The sequence below is a fragment of the Pelophylax lessonae genome (assembly GCF_965119305.1).
Source record: "Pelophylax lessonae genome assembly, chromosome: 2".
Lineage (NCBI taxonomy): Eukaryota > Metazoa > Chordata > Amphibia > Anura > Ranidae > Pelophylax > Pelophylax lessonae.
Genome location: NC_138769.1, coordinates 643,953,080 through 643,975,839, shown reverse-complemented (window position 1 = coordinate 643,975,839; position 22,760 = coordinate 643,953,080). Strand labels below are relative to the sequence as shown.

Genomic DNA, 22,760 nt, shown 5'->3' with positions numbered 1-22,760 from the left:
ATGTACAGTATTTAAAAGAGCAGATGTCGTATTTAACTGCTTCCCATCCAGTAACTGAATACTGTATATATGGTCGGGCAGGACAAACGTCGTTCTGGGATAACGTACCTGTATGTCTACCCACTTTTGGAGCTCGTGTACGGCACAATCTTTCGTGGTTGTGCCCCTAGATTTTTGAAGAATGCCTCACTGATTGCTACAGGGGCGCTGTGATGGCTGTGCACAATCACAGCCATCACAAAATGTAAACAAAAGATGCGATGGTCATGAGATTTATACAATTAATTTTTTTTCCAATAAGTTTTCTCAACAAAAATATTTGTGTTGAGTCCCACACCATTTTTACTCGCAGGATGGGCATCAAACAGTATATCCCCAGTAAATAGGCCAGATGCAGGGTGAAGTTACACAAACTTTGTGAGAGGGCCACAGTGTACACGTATAACGTCCAGGTTTATGAGGGACAGGACAGCCAGCTGGAGCCCCTTGAATGCCCAACCTATATATGGATTTTTGGATTTGTGGGATCTTGTATCACCCATATTCTATCAGTGGGTATCAGCTTTACGTGGATACGTTTTACACAAGCCTCCCACTATTCAGCCATCTTTATCTCCAGCAAAACTTTAGCCTATGGTACAGTACGACCAAACCAAAAAGGCTTCCCACAGAGCTGAAAGGGGGGGGGGGTAGTCGGCCAGTTTACATAATGTAGAGATTTTAGCCCTTAAATGGAAGGAAAAAAGAGATGTGTACCTCCTTCCCCCCATCCACAACACCACCTCAGTGGAATTCCAAGGACCAGGATGGTCCAATCCAGAAACCCGAGTACATACACAATTGCAATCAGTTAATGGGAGGTATGGATTATAATGAATAAATGTTACAGCCCTACCTAGCCACCAGATGATCAATCCATGGGTACAAAAAAGGTGTCCATATATCTGTTCCAGGTATTTCCTATACAACCCCTATGTTATGTAAGTGTGCACAAAGACCTGGATCCTACCTAAGTACCTACTTAAAGTACCAAGGAAATTGTAATATCCCTTTTTTATCAAGAAGGCCCTGCACCTAAATACCTTATTTCTGATGCAGTGAGCAGGCTGCACATAAGACACTTCCACAATATTATCTCTCTTACCCCCCAAAAAATGTCACGTGTATGCATCATTAATGGAATAAGGCGTGACACCCAATACAATTGTCCCCAATGTCCCTCCCAGCCTGGCCTCTGTATAGGAGACTGCTTCCATATCTACCATACCTCACTACGATATTAGTAATAGCACATTTCTGTCTGCTGCCTGAACTGATTATTTGCCTGCATACTGACCATGCCTCTGCCTGCTGCCTAAATTAACCCTGACCTGGTAATCTGCCTGCTGCCTGGACTGATCCGATCTGTAGTAGTGGGAATGCAGACTGTTTCAGATCAGAGAAAACTAAGCTTTTAGTTTTCCCTAGGTTTCTCTGGGATTCCCGGATCAGGGTCTGGTGTCTTCAAAATGCTTTGGTGGGAAGAAGCCTTAACAGCTGTGTCCAGGTCTTACCAGACTGAGGCCCTAAGCCTGCTGCCTGGACTAATCCTTTAGTTTTTTGCTGACCATGTCTCTGCCTGCTGTCTGTACTGGCCCTGGCCTGTTTATGGACCATGTTCCTGCCTGCTGCTTTGACCAATCCTCTGTCTGCCACCAGTACTGGCCCATCTGCACATCCCACTGGCTACGTTCCTGTGAGACACCAGTCCTTCCCATCCTCTGTGGGCAACTACACTACTAGAACCACAGGCACACTTTTGCTTACCCTTTGCTCAGCCTCCTGCACTTCCTGGCCAGTGAACATAGCATTGTGCTATGGGGGCAGCCACATACCAATAGGGTAGGCCTGCTTGCTTTTAGGAACAGGGTCTGCTGTAGCTAAAGTTACACTATGCTATGTTCACTGACCACCCATACAGAGCCATTACAGTACACTGCTTTCTATACAGTGTTGGCATGTAAAAAGCCCCGTCAAGCTGTTACTTTATATTTTGGGTGGGTTGCAGGAGAGCATTAAAACTACAGTTTAGCCACCCATTTTTACTGTCCTCAACCACCTGTCTGAAAGAGACCTGTGAACAACCGCTGAATTCACAAAGCTAGATAACCATATTTAGGTGACTTAATAAATATAATTTTTTTCGGAATGACAGCCAATAATCTCTGAAAAGAAAAAGTGTCATATGGATGAAATAATAATTGTAGATGCAAACACGTGCATTTTAATTTAATAGATTGAGCCTAATGTCTCCTTATACCAGGCACATTTGTACCTACATGGGGCCATTTTCTCAGAAAAAACTAGCTGAGGTTTGACTACGGAATATAAATCAGCTGTCTGTGATCCAGTGATATTCCTGCATAGGGTATGCTGTCTAAAAGCAGAGAGTGAGGAGCATGTAGGCAACAATACATAGTTTATTAAATCTCAAAAATCACTACTACATGATAAATGTTTACAAAAATTAGTATGAAGCGTTGACAAATTTTACATTAAAGTAAAATTATTTAAACACCAGCATTTATTAAAATGATGTAAGTGTTGCTTCCATGCCATTTTACTTACACATATCTAGAATTTTTAACACTTCAAATTTGTAAAATATGCGTTCCTTATCTCTGAATCATATTCTTTTTCTCCATTAACCGCAGTGGCTGTAAATTAATATTTTCTTACATAGATGTGTCAATCAAACAAGTATTACTCAGAATATTTTACATTTTCAAGTCACTCTGGTATTTGATTTCACCGATAGCCTTTTAAGATTGTGTGAGAAGTGAGCAGACACCTGACAGCTTAAATGTATTCACAATTAGAGGCAACGAGGTGATCACTGTTAAGCTAAAACTGCATGGTGCATTCTGTTACATTCTTGACTGAAGTGACTTAGCAAGCTGGAGGGGACAGGGGAGCTAAACAAAAACACAGAATTAAATGAGGGTCACATTTAGGACATATATGAAGACACTTCAATTACAAATGTCCTAAGCAGGAGTGTGGCAGTCATAGTCATTTTATTTTTCTCAGCCGCATTATTAAATTGAAACAATTATGATTGGTTGCAATAGGCAATGCAGTTCTCTGTCAAGTATTCAATATATATACTGCACATGTCAACCTTTGTCAAAATCATATAACAAGGGTTACAAAAAGAAAAGCCAATTAGAAGTTATATTGCTACACTAAAACTAAACTGGTTTATATTGGTTACTGAACCTTTCATTCCCATAGTGCTGTTCCTTGTGAGAAAAAGCTTGCTACTGATTTTAAGTAGAACTTTAGGCAAAACTTTTATTTTTCATTTTGGATAGAATAAGGCCAGCCAAACACAGTTCGAATTGTTTGAACCATTAATGGGCAGGCTGAATGTACCCAGTTGATTAATTGATCAACTTTTGTACAACCAGCTGGATGATCACTGTCTTCTCTGCTGGAAGAAGACAATTGCTGATTCCCCTCTCAGCAACCCGTGGTTGAAGGAAAGAAATTAGCACCGTATATGGCTGACCTAAGGGAGAGTTGTCGTCCTAATAACTGGTAAAATTTATGCAAGATATTACATGGTTAGATGAGGTTGTAGATACACTACATTCTCAGAACATTCCTGGAAGTGCAGATCTTTAATTTACATTAGATTCCCCAGTGAAGCTAGCCAGAAATAATTCACTCATATTCATCCAAATTAGTATGTATTTGAACACTAAGAAACAATTAAAAAAATATATACTTACGATTCGAACAAGCCAACATAGTGTGAAGGTGGAGGTGGAGTAATGTGTGTTGTAATGGTAGGGTGGGGTCTGGTCATCCTCCCACGTCTCATAGCGCTCTGCATAAAACACTGCTCTCTTTGGATTCAAAGCACCAATAGGCTATAAAAACAGAGAACAAATAATATGTTAGATTTATATAATATTTTACCAAAATTTATGAACAAGTCCAGACATAAATAAACTATGAAACAGTACAAATGTGTCAGAGAAAAAAAGTCAGAGAGTCCACCTTAAGTTACCGAAGTCATGCTTTGGAATCTCCTTCTAATGTGTCCAGATTTGTGCTTCAACCAAGGGACATATTAACCTGCAATGTTGCTATAGTGATCAACCTAACATCGCAGCATGCTGTATAGGGTGAATGTTAGGCTGAAAGCTGGAGCAATTTGTCAGGCAGGCTGGGTCCCAAGGGTCACTTAAAATGTATAATTCCCATGTTTGACTGGAGTATATCTTTACAAAGCACATGATTCTGACACACTGGAATCAGTTACTTCACAAAAGCATGACAATAATACCTCTCAAGCTTTGACTCATTAACAATTATGTAGCCTTTTTAGGAAACATCCGAGCATCCCTAAGAGGAAAAATGCAAGAAAACACACTTTGATATCTGATTACAGCAATTACTTTTCAGATGCTGTCAAAGGAGTGTTGACACCTGACAACGTCAACTAAGAGCGTCAGAAAATGTGGCAATACTGTGGTGTGTAATCAAACAACCAAATCTAACAAGCTCAAAACCTAGTATTGAAGCATTGACAACATACAGGACACACTGCAGCAAGCCAAATAACACCCTGGTCTGCTCCATAGGTACCTTTACGGAGCCCATAGTATGCTTTGAACAAATAGAGGGGCACTTATAAAGGGTCTAAATGCAATACATGCCAAGTTTTTAATAAATATGGTCTTTTGTGGCTTATTTTTTTTCTATTCTCTTTGTAAAAGCAGGTTCACTGGTTTAATTTGGGAGGGGAATGCATCAGATTTCCCAGCAAACCATTTGCTAACCAATTTCCAACCATTTTAGCCATTCTTACAGCCTTGTATTAAAATACACATCTAACTGGGTGATAAGCCAGCCGACAGATCGAATTTCAATCCATCTATGAGCAGACTAGTTGTGCTGAAGTTGATCCATCGATTAACTTCAGTACATCCAGCCTGTCAAGTTTCTTACACCTGATCACCGCTGGCAGTTATAGCTGCCAGCAGTGGTTATTGTATTCTGCTGGTGGGAAAGGCTACCTGCATTCTTCGCCAGCAGAACAGATTAGCGCCGCGGGAGGGATTCCCCATCAATACAGTGGGTGTTGATGTGGGAATCCTGTGGTTGAAGGAAGGAAGATAACATAATGAATGGCCTGCCTTAGTTGTTTCACTACTTATGTTGGCCACAGGCAGTAGACACCAGTTGGGGGTTCATCAATGGTCTGAACCACACAGCCAATAATGAGGGCTGCATGGTTAGCACAGTGCAATAGTGTGATGGGAGCAATGAGTGTAAATACTTACAGTGGTCTCTTCCCTTCTCCTCGGTTATAGATGCTTCAGTTCAGCAAGAACTCAGCATGACAATTTTGTTAAAATTTTTAAAGACTGGTTTTTCAATATTTTTCAGTACATCAGAGGCTCTACTCTTTAAGAATGTGGAAAAAAAACTGTTAGCAAATAGGATACCATAACTGGCACACAAGGAAATGGTTCCAATGTCAGTATGCCGGTTCCCTACAAACAGCCTCTATATACTAACGCATATGTAATATGCTTGTGTATACCCATACAAAGTGAGCTCACATAGTCTCAGTGGTTTCAACACAATGTTGTTGGAATAGGCACACATGATATGATTATTACTTTTACAACAGACGATGGGGAATATTTTACTTATGCTTAGAATACAAAATGCATAAAAAACTGAATTTCTGTAAAATCTTGCCATAATCTTCCTTTCTCTGAGTCCTCTGACAGTCGCCGCCCCTCATATAGTCTTCACCAATGGGTATTGACCTCTTATCCATAGGAGCAAGCTAGGCATAAGACTTGTTAAAATACAAAACAATTTGCATAGACACACCTATAGGGGCTGTCCCACTGGTCTAATACCCCCCTGCTATCTGCATTCCCAACTCAGTTTGGTAGCAAGCAGTAAATAGTCCAAAAACCCCAAAAGAGGGGCGGGGGTGGCAACTGTCAGAGGACTCGGAGAAAGGAATTTTACGGTAAGATTTTACAAAAATTCAGTTTTCTCTTACGTCCTCTGACAGTTGCCGCCCCTCATATAGTCTTCACCAATGGGATGTCCCAAAGCAGTGTAGTAATAAAACAGAAGAAAGGCTGAGACTGTAGCCCCAGCACAGGGATGCCTATCTTACTCCTAACTAGGCAGAAGACAAACTGAGTTGGAAATGCTGATAGCAGGGGGGTATTGGACCAGTGGGAGAGCCCCTATAGGTGTGTCTATGCAAATTGTTTTGTATTTTAACAAGTCTTATGCCTAGCTTGCTCCTATGGATAAGAGGTCAATACCCATTGATGAAGACTATATGAGAGGCGGCGACTGTCAGAGGACGTAAGAGAAATAGCCACAATTTTTAAAAAGCTCAGCTAGTTGCAAATTACATATTTTTATATTAAGGGGCCTCCCAACTACGGCCTGAGGGCCACATCCAACCCGCTACAAGCCCGCAACAATTCTGTTGTGATAAGCGGACTTCTGATGTAAACGAGGGACTCTGATGTGAATGGAGAGACAAATGCGCAGAGGCAGGGGGTTCTGATATCAAAGGAGGGACTCTGATGTGAATACTCTGATGTGGTGGGGGCTTCTGATTTGAAAGGGAGACTCTGATGGAAGAGGGTGCTCTGACATGTGATGGAGGGACCTCTGATGTAAAACTATTTCTTAGAGCGTGTGTATTTATTTAAAATTTTAATTATTTATAAATCTGCTTTTTCTTTTTTTCGACCCACAAAAATTTGTAAAATATACAATGCGGCCCTCGTACTGAAAAGATTGAAGACCCCTAGTTTATATTAAACTAGGTACAGCACACAATTTTTAAAGCTACAAATTTTTGACTGAACACACTGTACACACATAGCTTTCTTGCTGTCCTATGATACGGGTAAAGTCCTTTAAGTGTGTAAACAGATGCCATTTTGTTGTGGATGGTGTTTATCAATTACCTATCAACAATCACAAAACTAGACTACTTTATGGATGATACAGTAATGTTTTAAGCTCAGTAAATAAAGGCCATCTGAATTCCCCCTCGTCATGTCCTGCTCTCAAAGAATAAAAGAGGTGGATTAGGGAGGATTAGGAGAAAAAGAATCTGTGGCTGGGCTAGTTGCCCCAGGCCTAAAATTCTCACATCAGCCCTGGGACAGCCTGTGTGGAGACTGCCTTCAAACCAAATCAATACGCCTGCTGAAGTCTATCACCAGAATAACACATCTAATGGAAAGTGACTTTGGCTCACCCAGCATAGTTTGTAAAGCGCATTTAATGATGAAAACAGTTCATGCGGAATGGCTGATGTGTTCAGTGACACTAAGCAGCAATACTAAATGGTGGATTTGGAATCTACATTTTGTGAACTCACACTGGGACAACAAAGCATAGACTTAAAAGGGGGAACACTCAAGGCTACTGGACCAAGTACATTAAGATATTCAGGGACAGTTCTAGTTGTAAAATTAGCACTACAAAGCACCTCTAGATAGTGGTAATATCATCAACATACACTGATCAGCCATAACTTTATGAGCACTGACAGGTAAAGTGAATAACACTGATCATCTTGTTACAATGGCATCTGATATCTCCTAATATGCATGTATTTTGGGTGGACACAGGGACCACAAAGTATCCCATCTATGGATGCAGCATTGCAAACCGGTAACTGTCTCTAAAACGTGATCTCTGCCCTTCAGGTACCACTAATGCCTTCTGTGGATGGTGTGAGGCAAATAAATGTTTATCCAATACTTAATGACTTGTATCTGGGTAATGGGGACACATATTCACCCTGTTTTAGTAGAGCCCTCTGGCCGGTGTCTTAGAAAAGGATCGCCCAGCTCGATACTACTGCTGCACAGCCAGATCCCCGTCCGTTCAGACAGAACTTCTGTCTGAACAGACGGGGAGCTAGCTGTGAGCTCTACTAAGACAGGGATGAATATGTGTCCCCATTACCCTGATACAAGGCATTAAGCATTGGATCAACATTTATTTGCCCCAACATACAGAAAATATTTACATTAATAATTTGTGTAATTTTGCCAAAATACATATTCTCGTCAGATAAAAAATATTTCCTATACTTCAAAATAGAGTACAGACCCCCCCCCCCCCCCCCTAAAACTCTACTCAGATTAAGCCATCAGTCCTATATAAAATATAAGTTTGCTGGGGTGCGAACACACAAGCAATGAGAGTCCAATGCTGTAGCATGTCTTTACCAATCAACTTGGAAAAAGTCTTAAAAACTGAAATTCATGGCTGGCTGACTCACTGCTGTTCTTGGTGTACATAATGATGAAATGAAAGAGCTTCTTATAGAGCTGCATTGGCTTTGCCAAAAGTATTCACACATCAATGCGCTCATTTGCATTATTACAGTAAGAAGCCTGCAGGCTTTATCACTTCCTGCAACACACTAATTTGAAGCATAATTGTTGTGCTTATCATCTCCTGCCATTCATACAGCCCAAGTATTAACAAATAAGATTTCTGGTGCTTGGTGTGAGGGTGGGTGTGATGCCTCACACTCCCGTCACCGCAACTAACAGTGAACTTTAATGAACCCACGTGCAAAAGAAAATGCCACTCAATCCGGCGAGAAGAAAGGGAGACACATGTACAACAGTGTCTGAAAATGATTATGTGATTTTTACCAAGGCTACATGTATCTTATATGTTGCCCAAGGACCCAGACAGGAATCTGATAGGACTGGAGATTCCTGGCATAAAGTTCCAATATCCACTGTCAGACTAGGGCATGCCTGGCCTATGATTAAAAAAAATCTTTAATGTCCATCATGGGTAACATGATTATACATTACTCACATTAGTAAATTATAAATTATATATTTTTTGTGTGTCAGAAAATTTCTAGTGTCACACCAGGGCTAATGTGTTTCAGAAACACGTAAACTCACCATAGTCAATTAAAGATTTATATCCAAGGATGACACCTGATTGTTAGCTTCACTTTATCTCATGGATCTTTGCACAGAAGCATTGTCAGCCACAGGGAAGGGGAGTGTAAGACTAACAGATTTAGATGGACTTGATTAACAAATTCGAGCTTAAATCCAGCTCATACTGTATAAGTTGTTACCTTAAACAGTTGTCTTTCCCTTTTGGGATAAAGATTTTACATAAATAAAGGCTGGTCATTGAAAGCACCCCTGTCAGTGTTAAATGGTTTGTCTAAATCCTCTAAGGCAGGCAGGGGTAGGAGACCTTCAGAGGTTGGGATCATCTACCTGGAAAACATGAAGGAAAGCAAAGATCCCTGGGGGGGTTACAAGACGGCGCGTTTAAAAAAAAAAAAAAAAAAACACTATAAAGCTCCCAATAAAAAGATGGCATGATGAACAGATAGTGTGTCACAGTAATATCCTCTGCCCCCTTTCACATCACCCTCCCACAGTAGTATTCTCTGCCCCCTTTCACATGACCCTCCCACAGTACTATCATCTGCCCCCCTTCACTGCACCCTCCCACAGTGGTATCCTCTGCCCCCCTTCAAATCACCCTTCCACAGTAGTATCCTCTGCCCCCCTTCACTTCAGCCTCCCACAGTAGTGTCCTCTACCCCTATAGCAGTTTCCTCGGTTCCCTTCACATCACCCTCCCACAGTAGTATCCTCTGCCCCCCTTCACTTCACCCTCCCACAGTGGTATCCTCTGCCCCCCTTCACATCACCCTTCCACAGTAGTATCCTCTGCCCCCTTCACTTCAGCCTCCCACAGTAGTGTCCTCTGCTCCCCTGCCCCCACAGTAGTGATCCCACTCAATGCAATGTCCTCTGCCCCCTTCACATACCCCCCCCCCCCACTGTAGTGTCATCTGCCCCCCCCCAGTAGTGTCCTGTACCCTCCAAAAACAGTGAATTATGCCCCCTTCACATCAACATCCCCCACAAAGTGTTCTCCCCCCTGTGCCTCCTGCATGCAATGTCCTCTGCCTCCCCATCCCCCAAAGCAATGTCTTCTGTCCAAATCTCATCACAATCCCCCCCCCCCCCACTGTAGTGTCCTCTGTACCCACTCCAACACTGTCTCCTCTGTCCTCTTCATATCACCCCCCCACCCCCCACATACACATAGGAACGCCTAGCAACCAATCACTGAGGCAGCTTCTACCCCCCACCCTCCATCCAGCACTATGATGCCTCCCGCTCTCTGCTCTGCAGAGAACATGAGAGCGGAGGCTGGGGGAAGGCAGAGACCCGTGGTCACAATCTACCTGTCAGCTCCCCGCAATCGACGGCTTGCTGACCGCCCCCCCCCCCCCCCGCTCTAAAGCCTCATGCTACAAAAAAGCGTTTGAGCTTTTTTCTCTACCTCTAAGCTCCCCTCCATGTTAACCTATGTCCCCATGCAGTCGAAAGGCATTTACAGTAGTTTAGAGGCAGGAAAAAAACATCACTTGTGCATTTAGGACAGGTGCTTTTGAGCATAAAAAGCACCTAAATGCAGGTAAACGAGTGTAAATGCATGTTAATGCTAGGCGCTTTTAGCGCTTGAGTGTTTTTGCATTTCAGTGACCAGAATAGATTGCAGGTCTGACCAATGAAATTAATAAATGCCAAAGCACTTGACATGCCTAAACACACTTGAAAAAACGCAGCCTAAGATTGCTTTTGCAGCTGCTAGGAGAAAAGCGTTTAGAAGAGCACCAGTGTGCAAGAGGCCTAACTGCTACTTTGTCTGGACAGCTTAGTCGAGTACAGTAAGCTGAAAATTAACAGACCTTTCGGCAGGGTCACCTAGTGAAAACAAAGGAAAAAAGCCTGAAAAAGGAAACTAATACAGCCACTACAACTAAGAATTGGTGAGCTTCAATTAAATACATTTTTGTTTCTGTAGTCAAATCATTTTTTTTTTTTTTTGATGTTGATGATATTGTTTTGTTAGCTTGAATTTTAGTAATATAGTTGTATATCTTTCCATGGTTTTTGGAATGGCACCTGAAGCTCTTTTGATATGTAGTATTTTCAAAATTTGTTTAGATAAACTGGTGGCTAATACCTTTGAAAGATCCCTGAAGTTTCCTGGTAACGTTAAATCCAGTTCTTCGGATTCATAGTTTGTTAACACCCATGGGAATACAGGATACTGATTCAAGTCATTGTATGTTCGCCCTAAGGGAATAAGACACGTGTTAATAATAACAAGACACACGCTAGTTTAGTGATGATTCATTATATTCCTTGTAAACAAAAATATCATGAATACAAGAAAACTTGGGAAGTATAAAGCTTCTACTGAAGCCTATCATTGAGAAAACATGCCCCCCCTAACATGCCCGTGGCACATTGCGCTCAACCATAGGGTTCAACAGATAAAACAGATGACATTTGAACTCCAGCCATAAATTAATTTTAGATTGTGCAGTCAGATATGTTAGCCTAAATCAGGGATATGCAAACTGTGGCCCTCCAGCTGTTGCAAAACTACAAGTCCCATAATGCCTCTGGGTGTCATGCTTGTGACTGTCAGAGTCTTGCTATGCCTCATGGGACTTGTAGTTCTGCAACAGCTGGAGGGCCAACGTTTGCATATCCCTGGTCTAAATGCACTATTCCCTGTTGTGAGTACTGAAATAAACTGGTGTTCACACTAGGGATAGACTGCAATTAAATGACATAAATGCCATTCAACGTATGCTTGCTCATATCTGTGAGTGTAATTAGTTATAATAAAACTCCTATTCACCTTTACATCATCTACCATATGAAAAAGAACTGTAGTAGTCCCAGTTTTCTCTGTTACATCTCATTCCCAACCTCAATGTTTTTCAAATTTTCTGCAAACCCTTTCTTATTTGATACCTTTTCATATGCTTTAATATACAATTGAAAATGTTTTGATATATCTGTACAATAAGAGCAAAAAAGACCTTGTGATCGTGCCAGAGATTCAGTGCTGTCCGGTGCACTCTGCTGTAATATTTCAAGCAGTGTGATCAAACCTGAACTATACAACAGCCCCCCCCCCCCCACACACACACACACACACGTTATGGGGAGGAGAAAAGGGAGGTAGTGTTCTCTAGTCCTAAGAGACCTCTTGTCCCAGAGTAACATTGCTGCTCCTGCATACAGTGTTCTCACTGTAAGACCTGGTTCACACTACTGCAGGCCGTTCATTTCGGTTGCAATTCCCACACCCGCAACCGAATTGCATTGCTTTTGCCAGAGGTGCGGGACTGCCATTCTTTCTGTATGGCACCCCAACGCATTCCAGCCTGCAGCGCAATCGTGGGTGCGGGAACCGCTGGGAAACCACATAGCCAAAAAGACCATGCGGTTTCCCTATGGCCACGTTTTAATGCGATTCACGTGGCACAGCATGGGCTGCCATGCCCGAGCAAATGCGGGACACAGGGCCCGCACTAGTGTGAACTGAGCCTACAACAGGAAGTCTCTTCGAAGTGCGTGATGGGTAGGCTCACCAGTTGAAAGTAAAGGGAAAAAAAAATGCAACCATCACATCTAAGGGCCAGTAGGCTGTGATAATGTAAATGCCTATCTTTGGGTTTAGATACATTTGACGTTTGCTATATCTTTTTAGTTGACTTGGAAGTTCTATACAAACAACTGCCTACTTTAACACCCCCGGCGGGAGTGGAACTCCAAGTCATTCAACACTGCAGCACAGTGCAGGTCACAGCAGTGAAGTACCTAAGCATATAAATTAATAAATATGGAAGGATAAAGATATACTAAAAACAAAGCACATCTCTAATTGCAATATATCAGTCCACATGATACAGCTATTCCTTCTTCATAATGTTTGCAATGGGTGAAAATGTAACACCAGGGGGGAGGGTTGAATTCAAATATTAAAGTAAATTTGATTACTTTAATAAAATAAATCTTTGTTTTGTCTGCAGAATGAACCTTAATTAGTTGCTCCGGGCTCTTTGCTGCAATATCCACAGAACTTGTATGAGCAGCACCCCACAAATCCACAGATATACCAATATTTCTAGAAAATGCTAGTCTGGTCCTGATCAGAGCTCCTGCTATGCTCGCCCAACATTTAGCAGAAGATGTGTATGTCTGCTGAAGAAATATCTTCCATTCTGAAACAATATTTATCAAAGTAATTCAAAGGCCTACCTTATTTCTCAATGTGCACTACCTTACAACCAACTAAATAAAGAGCCCCTCAATGTATTTGACTGCAGTATGTTCAAATCCAATCAGTAATTTTACATTTGTAGATCATTAATGCTGTTTGTGCAATTGAAATGGATAAGCCTGGCAGTATATACAGGTAGGTTGCTTTAATAGAGTGAACTTGCCAGGTCCTAAAAAGCTAACATATTGGTAAAATACAGGCAGATTGTGGTGTGATCATACTTAAAATGTTGTCTCCTTGTGTAGCCTCTGGATGGCAGACCCGGTCTGCACACAGGGAACACACTTTTGTACTAACTGGCACTAAGCCCAGCACACTCTAAACCTGACACTTTTTATTCAATAGACTAAGGCTAGATCCACTACTGGACATTGACTTTCTGGTGCTGAATTGTTGCATGGTTGGGGGGTGGGGGGGGGGGGGGGTTGCGTTGACTTGGACAAAAGTCAAGGTCATATGTTTATACTGAGCCTGTAATCCAAAAGACTACATGGGAAGAGTGGGATTTATTTTAACTTACTTGCTTACACTCCTAGTTGCCTGAACTCTGGTGGTATCACTTGCTTACCACTTCAGCCCTGGAAGATATAGCCCCAATCATAACCAGGCCATTTTTTGCTATTTGGCACTGCGCTACTTTAACTGGCGATTGTGCGGTATTGCAACGCTGTACCCAAATAAAATTTCTATCTTTTTTCACACACATAGAGCTTTCCTTTGGTGGTATTTGATCACCACCACGTTTTTCTATTTTTTTTTTTTTGAGATATAAATAAAAAAACATTTTTTGAAAATAACCTCAATATGTTTTACTGTCTGCTATAAAACATATCCAATAAAAAATTGTAAAAAAATAAAATGTCTTTACAAATTTTGGCCAAAATGTATTTGGCTACAAGTTTTTGATTAAAAAAAAGCCCAATAAGTGTTTATTGATGGGTTTACATGAAAGTTATAGTGCCTACAAACTATGGTATACTGTATATACTGGAATCTTTTTTTATTTTTTGCTTTGCATGGATGAGAAGCTGACAGGTTGTTCCCTTCCTACAGAGCTCTGTGTTGTTTACCAACACAATAGCTCTGAGCTGTAATTGCACACAGCTGATCAGCAAGTTCCTGCCATGAATTGCTGACAGGCTCCCACTGTGTACAATCACAGTGAGAGGCGGAGGGGGGCGCGCATGCGCTCTCCCCAGACCTGGAAGAAGGCAGTGACCTACGGGTACGTTGCTTTGCCTACAGCGGCCGCTCGTACATTGCAGGTGGGCGTTCGGCAAGTAGTTAAAGAAGAACTAAACTCTCCCAATCAACATGAACTATTTTTAATCCTTATGCTGCTAGAGTTAGTAAATAGATAGTAATGTATAACGGAATTTTTGTAAAATCTTACCTGTAAAATTCCTTTCTCTGAGTCCTCCAACAGTCGCCGCCTCCTCTAAGTCATCACTATTGGGTATTGTCCACCTATCCGTAGGAATAGCTAGGCATATAGACTTAGTCAAAAGACAAAAGGCATTAGCATATACACACCCACGGGGCTGTCCCATCTGGTCAATACCCCCCCTGCATCACCACTCCCAACTCAGTTTGGTAGCATAGCAGTAGGTAATAAGAACCCCAAAAGAGGGGCGGGGCGGCAACTGTCGGAGGACTCAGAGAAAGGAATTTTACAGGTAAGATTTTACAAAAATTCAGTTTTCTCTTACGTCCTCCGACAGTCGCCGCCTCCTCTAAGTCATCACTATTGGGATGTCCCAAAGCAGTATAGACATGAGGGGTGGGAGACGCAACCGTAGAAAAGGCAACGCAGTACCCACATCAGAGAAAGGAATCTTACATGCACCGTAAGAACCAACTGGGCAACAGAAAAAAACAATGCTCAACAGGAGCAACAGCCCAGGAAAGCAAATGCCAACAGCCAGGGACCCAGAGAAAAAAATGCAAGGGTCCATCATGGCACAGCCGCACTGAGAACCTTGCGGCTAAAAGAAGCATCAGCTGATGCCAGAGCGTCTACTTTGTAGAACTTGGAAAAAGTGTGCACCGACGACCAAGTCGCCGCCTTGCACACCTGGGTCACCGAGGCCCGATGCAAACAGGCCCAGGAAGTACTCAAAGACCTGGTAGAGTGCGCCTTAACAGGTAAACCTTGATTGCCCTGACAATATCCGAGGAATGCAAAGCAATCTCCTTTGGATGCTTAGGCTTTGTACAAAGCGAAGGCAAGACAATTTCCTCATTAAGGTGGAACTCAGTGATCACCTTGAGAAGAAAGGACGGGGTGTTCTCAACACCACCTTATCCTTGTGAATTATCAAATAAGGGGAGCGGCAAGACAACGCCGCCAGCTCCAACACTCTGCGAGCCGAAGTGATCGCCACAAGAAAAGCAACGATATCTCCCTGATATTTTCAAAAGGAGCACGCTGCAACGCGGACAGGACCAAGTTCAAGTCCCATGGAGGTAAAGGCTCCTTCCTAGGAGGAGCCAAATGTCGCACACCCTGAATGAATGTGTGCACCAAGGAATGAGACGCCACAGGGCGTTGGAAAAGGACCGCCAGTGCTGACACCTGGCCCTTTATAGTGGCCAGCGCCAGGCGCTGATCCACTCCAGACTGGAGGAAAGCCAAGATTCTCGACACCGAGTAAGAACGAGGGGAAAACCCCCTGGACTCACACCAGGTGAAGTAGGCTTTCCATGTACGGTAATAGGTCTTACCAGAGGAAGATTCCCTAGCCTTGATCAGGGTAGGGATAACCTCAGAAGATAGACCCTTGTCCTTCAAGACCTGGGTCTCAACAGCCAGGCCGTTAAAGCCAGCGACTGTAAAGCAGGATGGAAGATCGGACCCTGAGACAGGAGATCTTCCCGCAGAGGCAGACGCCACGGAGGTGCCACTGCCAGGTGAACAACGTCGGCGTACCAAGACCGGCGAGGCCAGTCCGGCGCCACCAGAATCACCATGTGCGGTTCCGAGACCAATCTGCGAAGGAACCGGGATAGTAACTGAATCTGAGGAAAGGCGTACAGCAGACGATACTGATGCCAAGGGGCCACCAACGCATCCGAGGCGTCCGCCAACGGGTCGCGCGTTCTTGCCACGAACCTTTCCACCTTTCGGTTTAGCCGGGATGCGAACAGATCCATGTCTTGGGATCCCCACTTTGCACACAGCATCTGAAAGACCTCCGGGTGTAGGGACCATTCCCCCTGGTCCAGGGTCTGGCGGCTCAGATAGTCTGCCTGCCAATTCTCCACACCCGGAATGTGAACTGCCGAAATCGCCGGGACATGAGTCTCGGCCCAAGACAGGATGTCGGTCACCTCCCGGGCCGCTCGAGCACTCCTGGCGCCCCCCTGGTGGTTGATGTAAGCCACCGCGGTGGCATTGTCCGTCTGTACGCGAACAGGCAGGCCCTGGAGATGGTCCGACCACTGGAAGAGACAGAGTTTTTATCGCTCGTAGTTCCAGCACATTTATCGGGAGGAAGGAATCCTCCTCCGACCAAGTGCCCTGGGCAGACAGGGTGCCCAGGACTCCACCCCAGCCTCGACAGGCTGGCATCCGTGGTAACCACTGTCCACACCAACAGGCGGAAGGACTTGCCTTCCGCCACCGACGGGGACTGGATCCACCACATAAGATCCAATCTGGTCCGGCGACTCAAGGAGACCTCCAGATCCAAGGACTGAGGAAGTCTGTCCCACCTGGCCAGGATCTCCGTCTGGAGAGCCCGTGTGTGGAACTGGGCAAAGGGAATTGCCTCGAAGGCCGACACCATCAAACCCAGGCCCCGCATGCAGGCCCTGAGTGACGAGGACGGATTGTCCCTGAGGGATCGGAATTCGTCCCGCAAAGTCCGGAGCTTGTCCTCCGGCAAGAATACCTTTGCCTGAGCAGAGTCCAGAACCATTCCCAGATAGGGAAGGCGAAGCGACGGAGACAACGCTGATTTTTGAACGTTGATGGTCCACCCGAACTCCTGGAGCGTCTGTACCATGATGGACAGATCGCGCACAAGGTCCTGACTGGCACGCGATCTCAGAAGCAGATCGTCCACGTACCCCAGGACCGCAATGCCCTGGGCCCGCAGCAGGCCCAGAACCGGTGCCAACACCTTGGTTAACACCCTGGGTGCCGAAGCGAGACCGAACGGTAACGCCACAAACTGGTAGTGGTCCTCCATGATAGCGAACCGAAGGTACCGCTGATGACCCTCGAAAACGGGGATGTGCAGGTACGCATCCTTCAGATCTATCGAAGCCAGGAATTCTCCTGGACTCAAGGAGGCCACAACCGAACGGAGAGACTCCATACGAAACTTCCGAACACGCACAAAGTGGTTCAGCGCTTTTAGGTCCAGAATAGGACGCACTTTGCCCTCCTTCCTGGGCACAGTGAACAGATTAGAATAAAACCCCCGAAACCTGTCCCGATGAGGCACCGGGACAATCACCCCCTGAGCAAGCATGTCCTGCACCGCTTGATGCAAGTCCTGCAGACGCCCCGGAAGCAGCTGGAGATTGGAGGGAAAGAATCTGTCCGCCGGCCTGGAAAGGAATTCATCTTGTAACCTGATCGAACGATTTCCTGGACCCACCTGTCCGAGATCTGGAGCAGCCAAGGTTGGAGGAAACCGCGCAAACGCCCCCCCCACCCCAGAAATGGGTGAGGGCGCCCCTTCAGGCAGAGGCGGAGTGTCCCGCCGAACCGGCATTGCCGGACTTCTGCTTACCCGCCCAGGGTTTCTTCTGGTTGCCCTGGGCCTTGAAGGGCTTGCCCTTGGATTGGTTTCCGAAAGGCACGAAAGGACCCCTGAGTAGATCTAGGCGCAGAACCCCGCTTGCCACGGAAAGACTTGTTCTTTGGGTTCTGGGGTAGCATAGTGCTCTTACCCCCCGTGACGCCCTTCACCAGGGTATCCAACGCCTCGCCAAAAAGGCGAGAGCCAGCATAGGGAAAATCAGCAACAGTTTTCCGCGAGGACTGGTCGGCCGACCAGCTCTTCAGCCATATCAGTCGCCGGTTAAGTACCGCAACACTCAAGAGGCGAGCCACCAAGGGGGCCTCATTTAGGGCTGCATCTCACAGATACATGACTCCGTGATGGATCTGGTCCACCATTTCCAGTCGTGCAGGCAGCATGTCATCGGACACTAGGTTGCTTCTAAGCACCTTAATCCAATCAGCCACCGCCTGAGCCACCATAACGGACGCGAAAACGGGTTTGAGCAACGAACCCGCCACCGTATAGGAATGGCGGGCTAGAGACTCCAACCGCCGGTCCGTGGGATCCCGGAAAACCGGGGTATCAGTAGGAACCAAGGTAGCCTTGTTCAGCACGGCCACAGTGTGATCTACCTGTGGAGGCACACACCATCGCGATTCCGTAGCCGGCGCAAAAGGATAAAGCAATTTGAACCGACTAGGAACCAGGAATGGACGTTTTAACGTGCGCCACATTTCATTAACAGTGTAAGGGAAGTCTGCTGGGCAGGGAAAAACCTGCGCAGACTTGCGGGTCCTGTGCGTCCCAAATGAGGACACAACGCCCGGGGGACAGGGCTCATCCTCCAAATGTAAGGTTTCCTTAACAGAAACAATCAACTCATCCATGGTCGCCCGTTCTTCGGGTGACCCTGGGGAGGATGTATCAACACCCTCCACCTCAGCCTCCCCCTCAGACCCCGGGGGGTCCAAGGATGAGCGGGACCCTGAAAAGGGCACACTAGCAGCAGCAGCAGCATCCATATCCCCATCTGAATCAGAAGAGAGAGACAGCCTTGGCCGTTTTCTCGCAGCCCATTCAGACATCAGCATTTCCATATTTGCCACTAAAGTCGCAACCACAGCAGCCAGATCAGGTCGCAGCGGGACCACAGGAGAACTGGGGCCCCCCACTAAAGCTGGAGGAAACTTGCTTTCCTGAGAATCCATGGCTCAAGATAATAAAAAAACTACAGTGCAAAAAAGTAATGTACTGTCCCCTTAAATAGTGCTGCGGAGTGCGCAGCCCACCGCTACTGTCACAGCTATGAAGACCCCCAAAAGGAGAAAGAAACTGAGCCAGAAGCAGTATGCAGAAGAAGACAGAGAGATACACTGCAGAGGCCGCAGATCGTTGCTACCTGTGCCTGTGCTGTCTGAGAGGAAGAGGAAATGCTGCTGGAGGGGGCTGGCCATAAGCCAGACCCCAGGGAAAATGGCTGCCCCATAGGGATGCATAGGAGGCTACGCCAAGATGGCCGCCGACATGCGGCCGAACCGATCGCTCCACCGCCCACAAAATGGCGGCGGATGGCGCCAAAATGAGCTGTATACTTGCCCCAGAGGGGCTATACACTTGTGCATAGTAAAAAACATGGCGGACCGCGCAATTTTTCCCCCGCAGCGGTCGCCGCACAACACACAAGTCTGTACCCCCAAACATGCACCTAAGGTGACACTGGGACAGGGACCCCCGGCAAACATACAGATCTGCACACAGCGAACCCCGCAGGGATCGCACAGGGAGTCACACAGACATGGAGACACACAGCAACACAGACTGCCACCCCAGGCAGAGGCCCCACACAGAAAGTACTTACCTGTACCCTATGGCGTGGGGGAGCCTCTATGCACGGATAAACCTCTGTCCTCATCTGACAGGGAGTGCCGTGAGCCAGGGACATGACGCTGCAGTATCGCAGACAAGTCCTGTGAGGTAGCCACCTCACGGCTGCATCCCTGCAGCGAACAGGGATGGGTCGTTCTTAATGCCAGGGCGAACCATAGCTGAACGCTCGATGGCGGGCTGGGGGTCCATCTGACCCTCTGTGCCCTGGAGAACCAGGGCGGCCAGTCCGAATCCCAGCACCGCATGATCCATCTTCATCCGAAGAATAAACTAACACTAGAGCTGGTAAAATAAACAGCTAGTAAAGTGAGAGAAAAAACTGACATTTAAAAGAAAATTAAATAAAAGATTTAGGAAGGCTGAGACTGAAGCCCCAGCACAAGGTAGCCTGACTATTCCTAAGCTAGGCAAACTAAAACTGAGTTGGGAGTGGTGATGCAGGGGGGTATTGACCAGATGGGACAGCCCCCGTGGGTGTGTATATGCTAATGCCTTTTGTCTTTTGACTAAGTCTATATGCCTAGCTATTCCTACGGATAGGTGGACAATACCCAATAGTGATGACTTAGAGGAGGCGGCGACTGTCGGAGGACTTAAGAGAAATTATATTTACTTGTTTTAACCTTTTTTTATTTTTTCTGACTTCTGGCCTAGGCTAAAATGATGTCATACATCCCAAGAGTCTTCATGGGCAATTTGTTTCCTTTCATCTGGAGAAGGGGCTCTCTCAGTTAAGCACACCTTCCTGCCTGCATGCAGGGCTGGCCTTTGGGGTGCGTGAGCTGCGCGGCCGCACAAGGCGCCATGGGCAACAGGGGCTCCGTGCGGCCATCACAGCTCGCAGATGATCAGGCTGCACAGCGGGAGGTAAGCGGCGACCGCGGCCCTGAGAGGGTTAACACAGGCCGTCGCTTACTTCCCGCTGTGCCTCGGTCTCCTAGCTGCAGGGCTGAGCTGTGTATATCTCACACAGCTCAGCCTCCGATCCACCACCACTGACAGATCCCTCCTCTCTGCAGGGACACCAGAGGAGAGATCGTCAGCTCCTCCACCTCCTGGGTCTGCCCTGCCCACACTCTCCGCGGACGTGTGGGCGGGAAGTTTAAAGAAAAAAGAAAAGCTGCAGACAGCGTGAGCCTCCATGGGGGGCTCTGTGTGGGGGGGCTCTGATGTAAGGGGGGGGCTCTGTGTGGGGGGGCTCTGATGTAAGGGGGGGCTCTGTGTGGGGGTCTCTGATATAAGGGGGGCTCTGTGTGGGGGGGTCTCTGATGTAAGGGGGGCTCTGGGTGGGGGGTCTCTAATGTAAGGGGGGGGCTCTGTGTGGGGGGGGGTCTCTGATGTAAGGGGGGCTGTGTGGGGGTCTCTGATGTGTGGGGGGTCTCTGATGTAAGGGGGCTCTGTGTGGGGGTCTTTGATGTAAGGGGGGCTCTGTGAGGGTCTCTGATGTAAGGGGGGATCTGTGAGGGTCTCTGATGTAAGGGGGGTTCTGTGAGGTTCTCTGATGTAAGGGTGGCCTCTGTGAGGGTCTCTGATGTAAGGGGGCTCTGTGGAGGGGTCTTTAATGTAAGGGGGGCTCTGTGAGGGTCTCTGATGCAAGGGGGGCTCTGTGAGGGTCTCTGATGTAAGGGGGGCTCTGTGAGGGTCTCTGATGTAAGTGGGGGCTCTGTGAGGGTCTCTGATGTTAAGGGGGGCCTCTGAGAGGGTCTCTGATGTTAAGGGGGGCCTCTGTGAGGGTCTCTGATGTAAGGGGGCTCTGTGGGGGGGTCTTTAATGTAAGGGGGGCACACGGGGGGGGCGCCACAGGATTAGCTCGCACAGGGTGCCTGAAAGCCTAAGGCCGGCCCTACCTGCCTGCCTGAGATAAGGGCAGATGGATTCCAGGTAGTATATGCTACATTAATCATCTGCCCTTACTCAAGATGGCTGCAGATAGAAATGATAGAGAGCTGTTTTTCAAAGTGGTTTCTCAACAAAATAAAGCATGGAAATATGGAAAGATGGGTGAGTTTGTTTTAGATATTTAAAATGAATTGAAAAATGTTTTCAGTTTGTGGTTCTAAGATACAGTCTAATTCCTCTTTAGGTTAAAGCCAGATGTTTTTCTCTTTTTTATTTTTTCAGAATGCGTTGTTGAACAGTTTAACTCTGATAGGTTCTTTATATGTTCACCAAGCTAGTGAAAACTTCTTTGTAACCTCTTCTACAGAGGTTGATTTTTTATCAGAGAACCAAAAGTGTAGAGTGCTGGATGGTGTGCAGCAACAAGTGCGATGAATAGCCCTCACACTGTTCCAAGAAAAGTGCTATTGCTTTCAGTGAGTCACATAACACCAACCATTAATGATCTGCTTTTGGTGTTCTCCTGTCTGCTAACTAAATAAAAATGTATCCCCGCAGAAGCTGACAAAACTAACCTAGGTTATCAATTCCCATGCTGGGAAGAGATTTACTATGCTGTCATGAGACTGTTTCCTTCTAGATTTTAATGATTGTTGGTTTACCAGTACTGGGGTGGTGAACAGAGCTTTCCTTGTTCTATGCAGATTTAACAAAAGTTCTATCAGCTGCCAGAACATAAAGCATGGGGTATGATATTCACAGAAGGTGAAAGATGCATGCTGTCCTGATATCTATTACTGCAAAAGGTAAAGGGGTTTCTATTTTAACAATAAATTAATCCAAACACCCTTAAAACTCAGTTAAATTGAAAGATTTAGATTCTAATAGGATTCAGGTCTTTACTAAGCATCCTTACCATGGATGTTTCCTTTCCTGTCCTAAAGACTTTACTGGAAATAATGAAAAACCCCACCTTTGACAGCGGACACTGGAAGAGGTGTTCTTATTGGAAGGTAACCCACTACTCCAGCCCCAGTAACATATTTGTGGTACTGGTGACAATGATCATTATGATAAAGAGCACCAATTAATCAC

General features: G+C 45.7%; 1 protein-coding gene across 5 annotated transcripts in view; it reads right to left on the bottom strand.

Moving 5' to 3' along the window:
- NBEA (neurobeachin) overlaps window positions 1-22,760 on the bottom strand; it is a 1,052,497-nt gene that overhangs the window by 109,885 nt on the left and 919,852 nt on the right. For all 5 annotated transcript variants that reach the window (XM_082246613.1, XM_082246612.1, XM_082246614.1 and 2 more), the window contains 2 exons: window positions 11,086-11,198; window positions 3,774-3,914 (listed from right to left, as the gene is read on the bottom strand). In XM_082246613.1, the coding sequence (XP_082102739.1) occupies window positions 3,774-3,914; window positions 11,086-11,198 (254 nt within the window). The remainder of the gene's footprint in view (window positions 1-3,773; window positions 3,915-11,085; window positions 11,199-22,760) is intronic.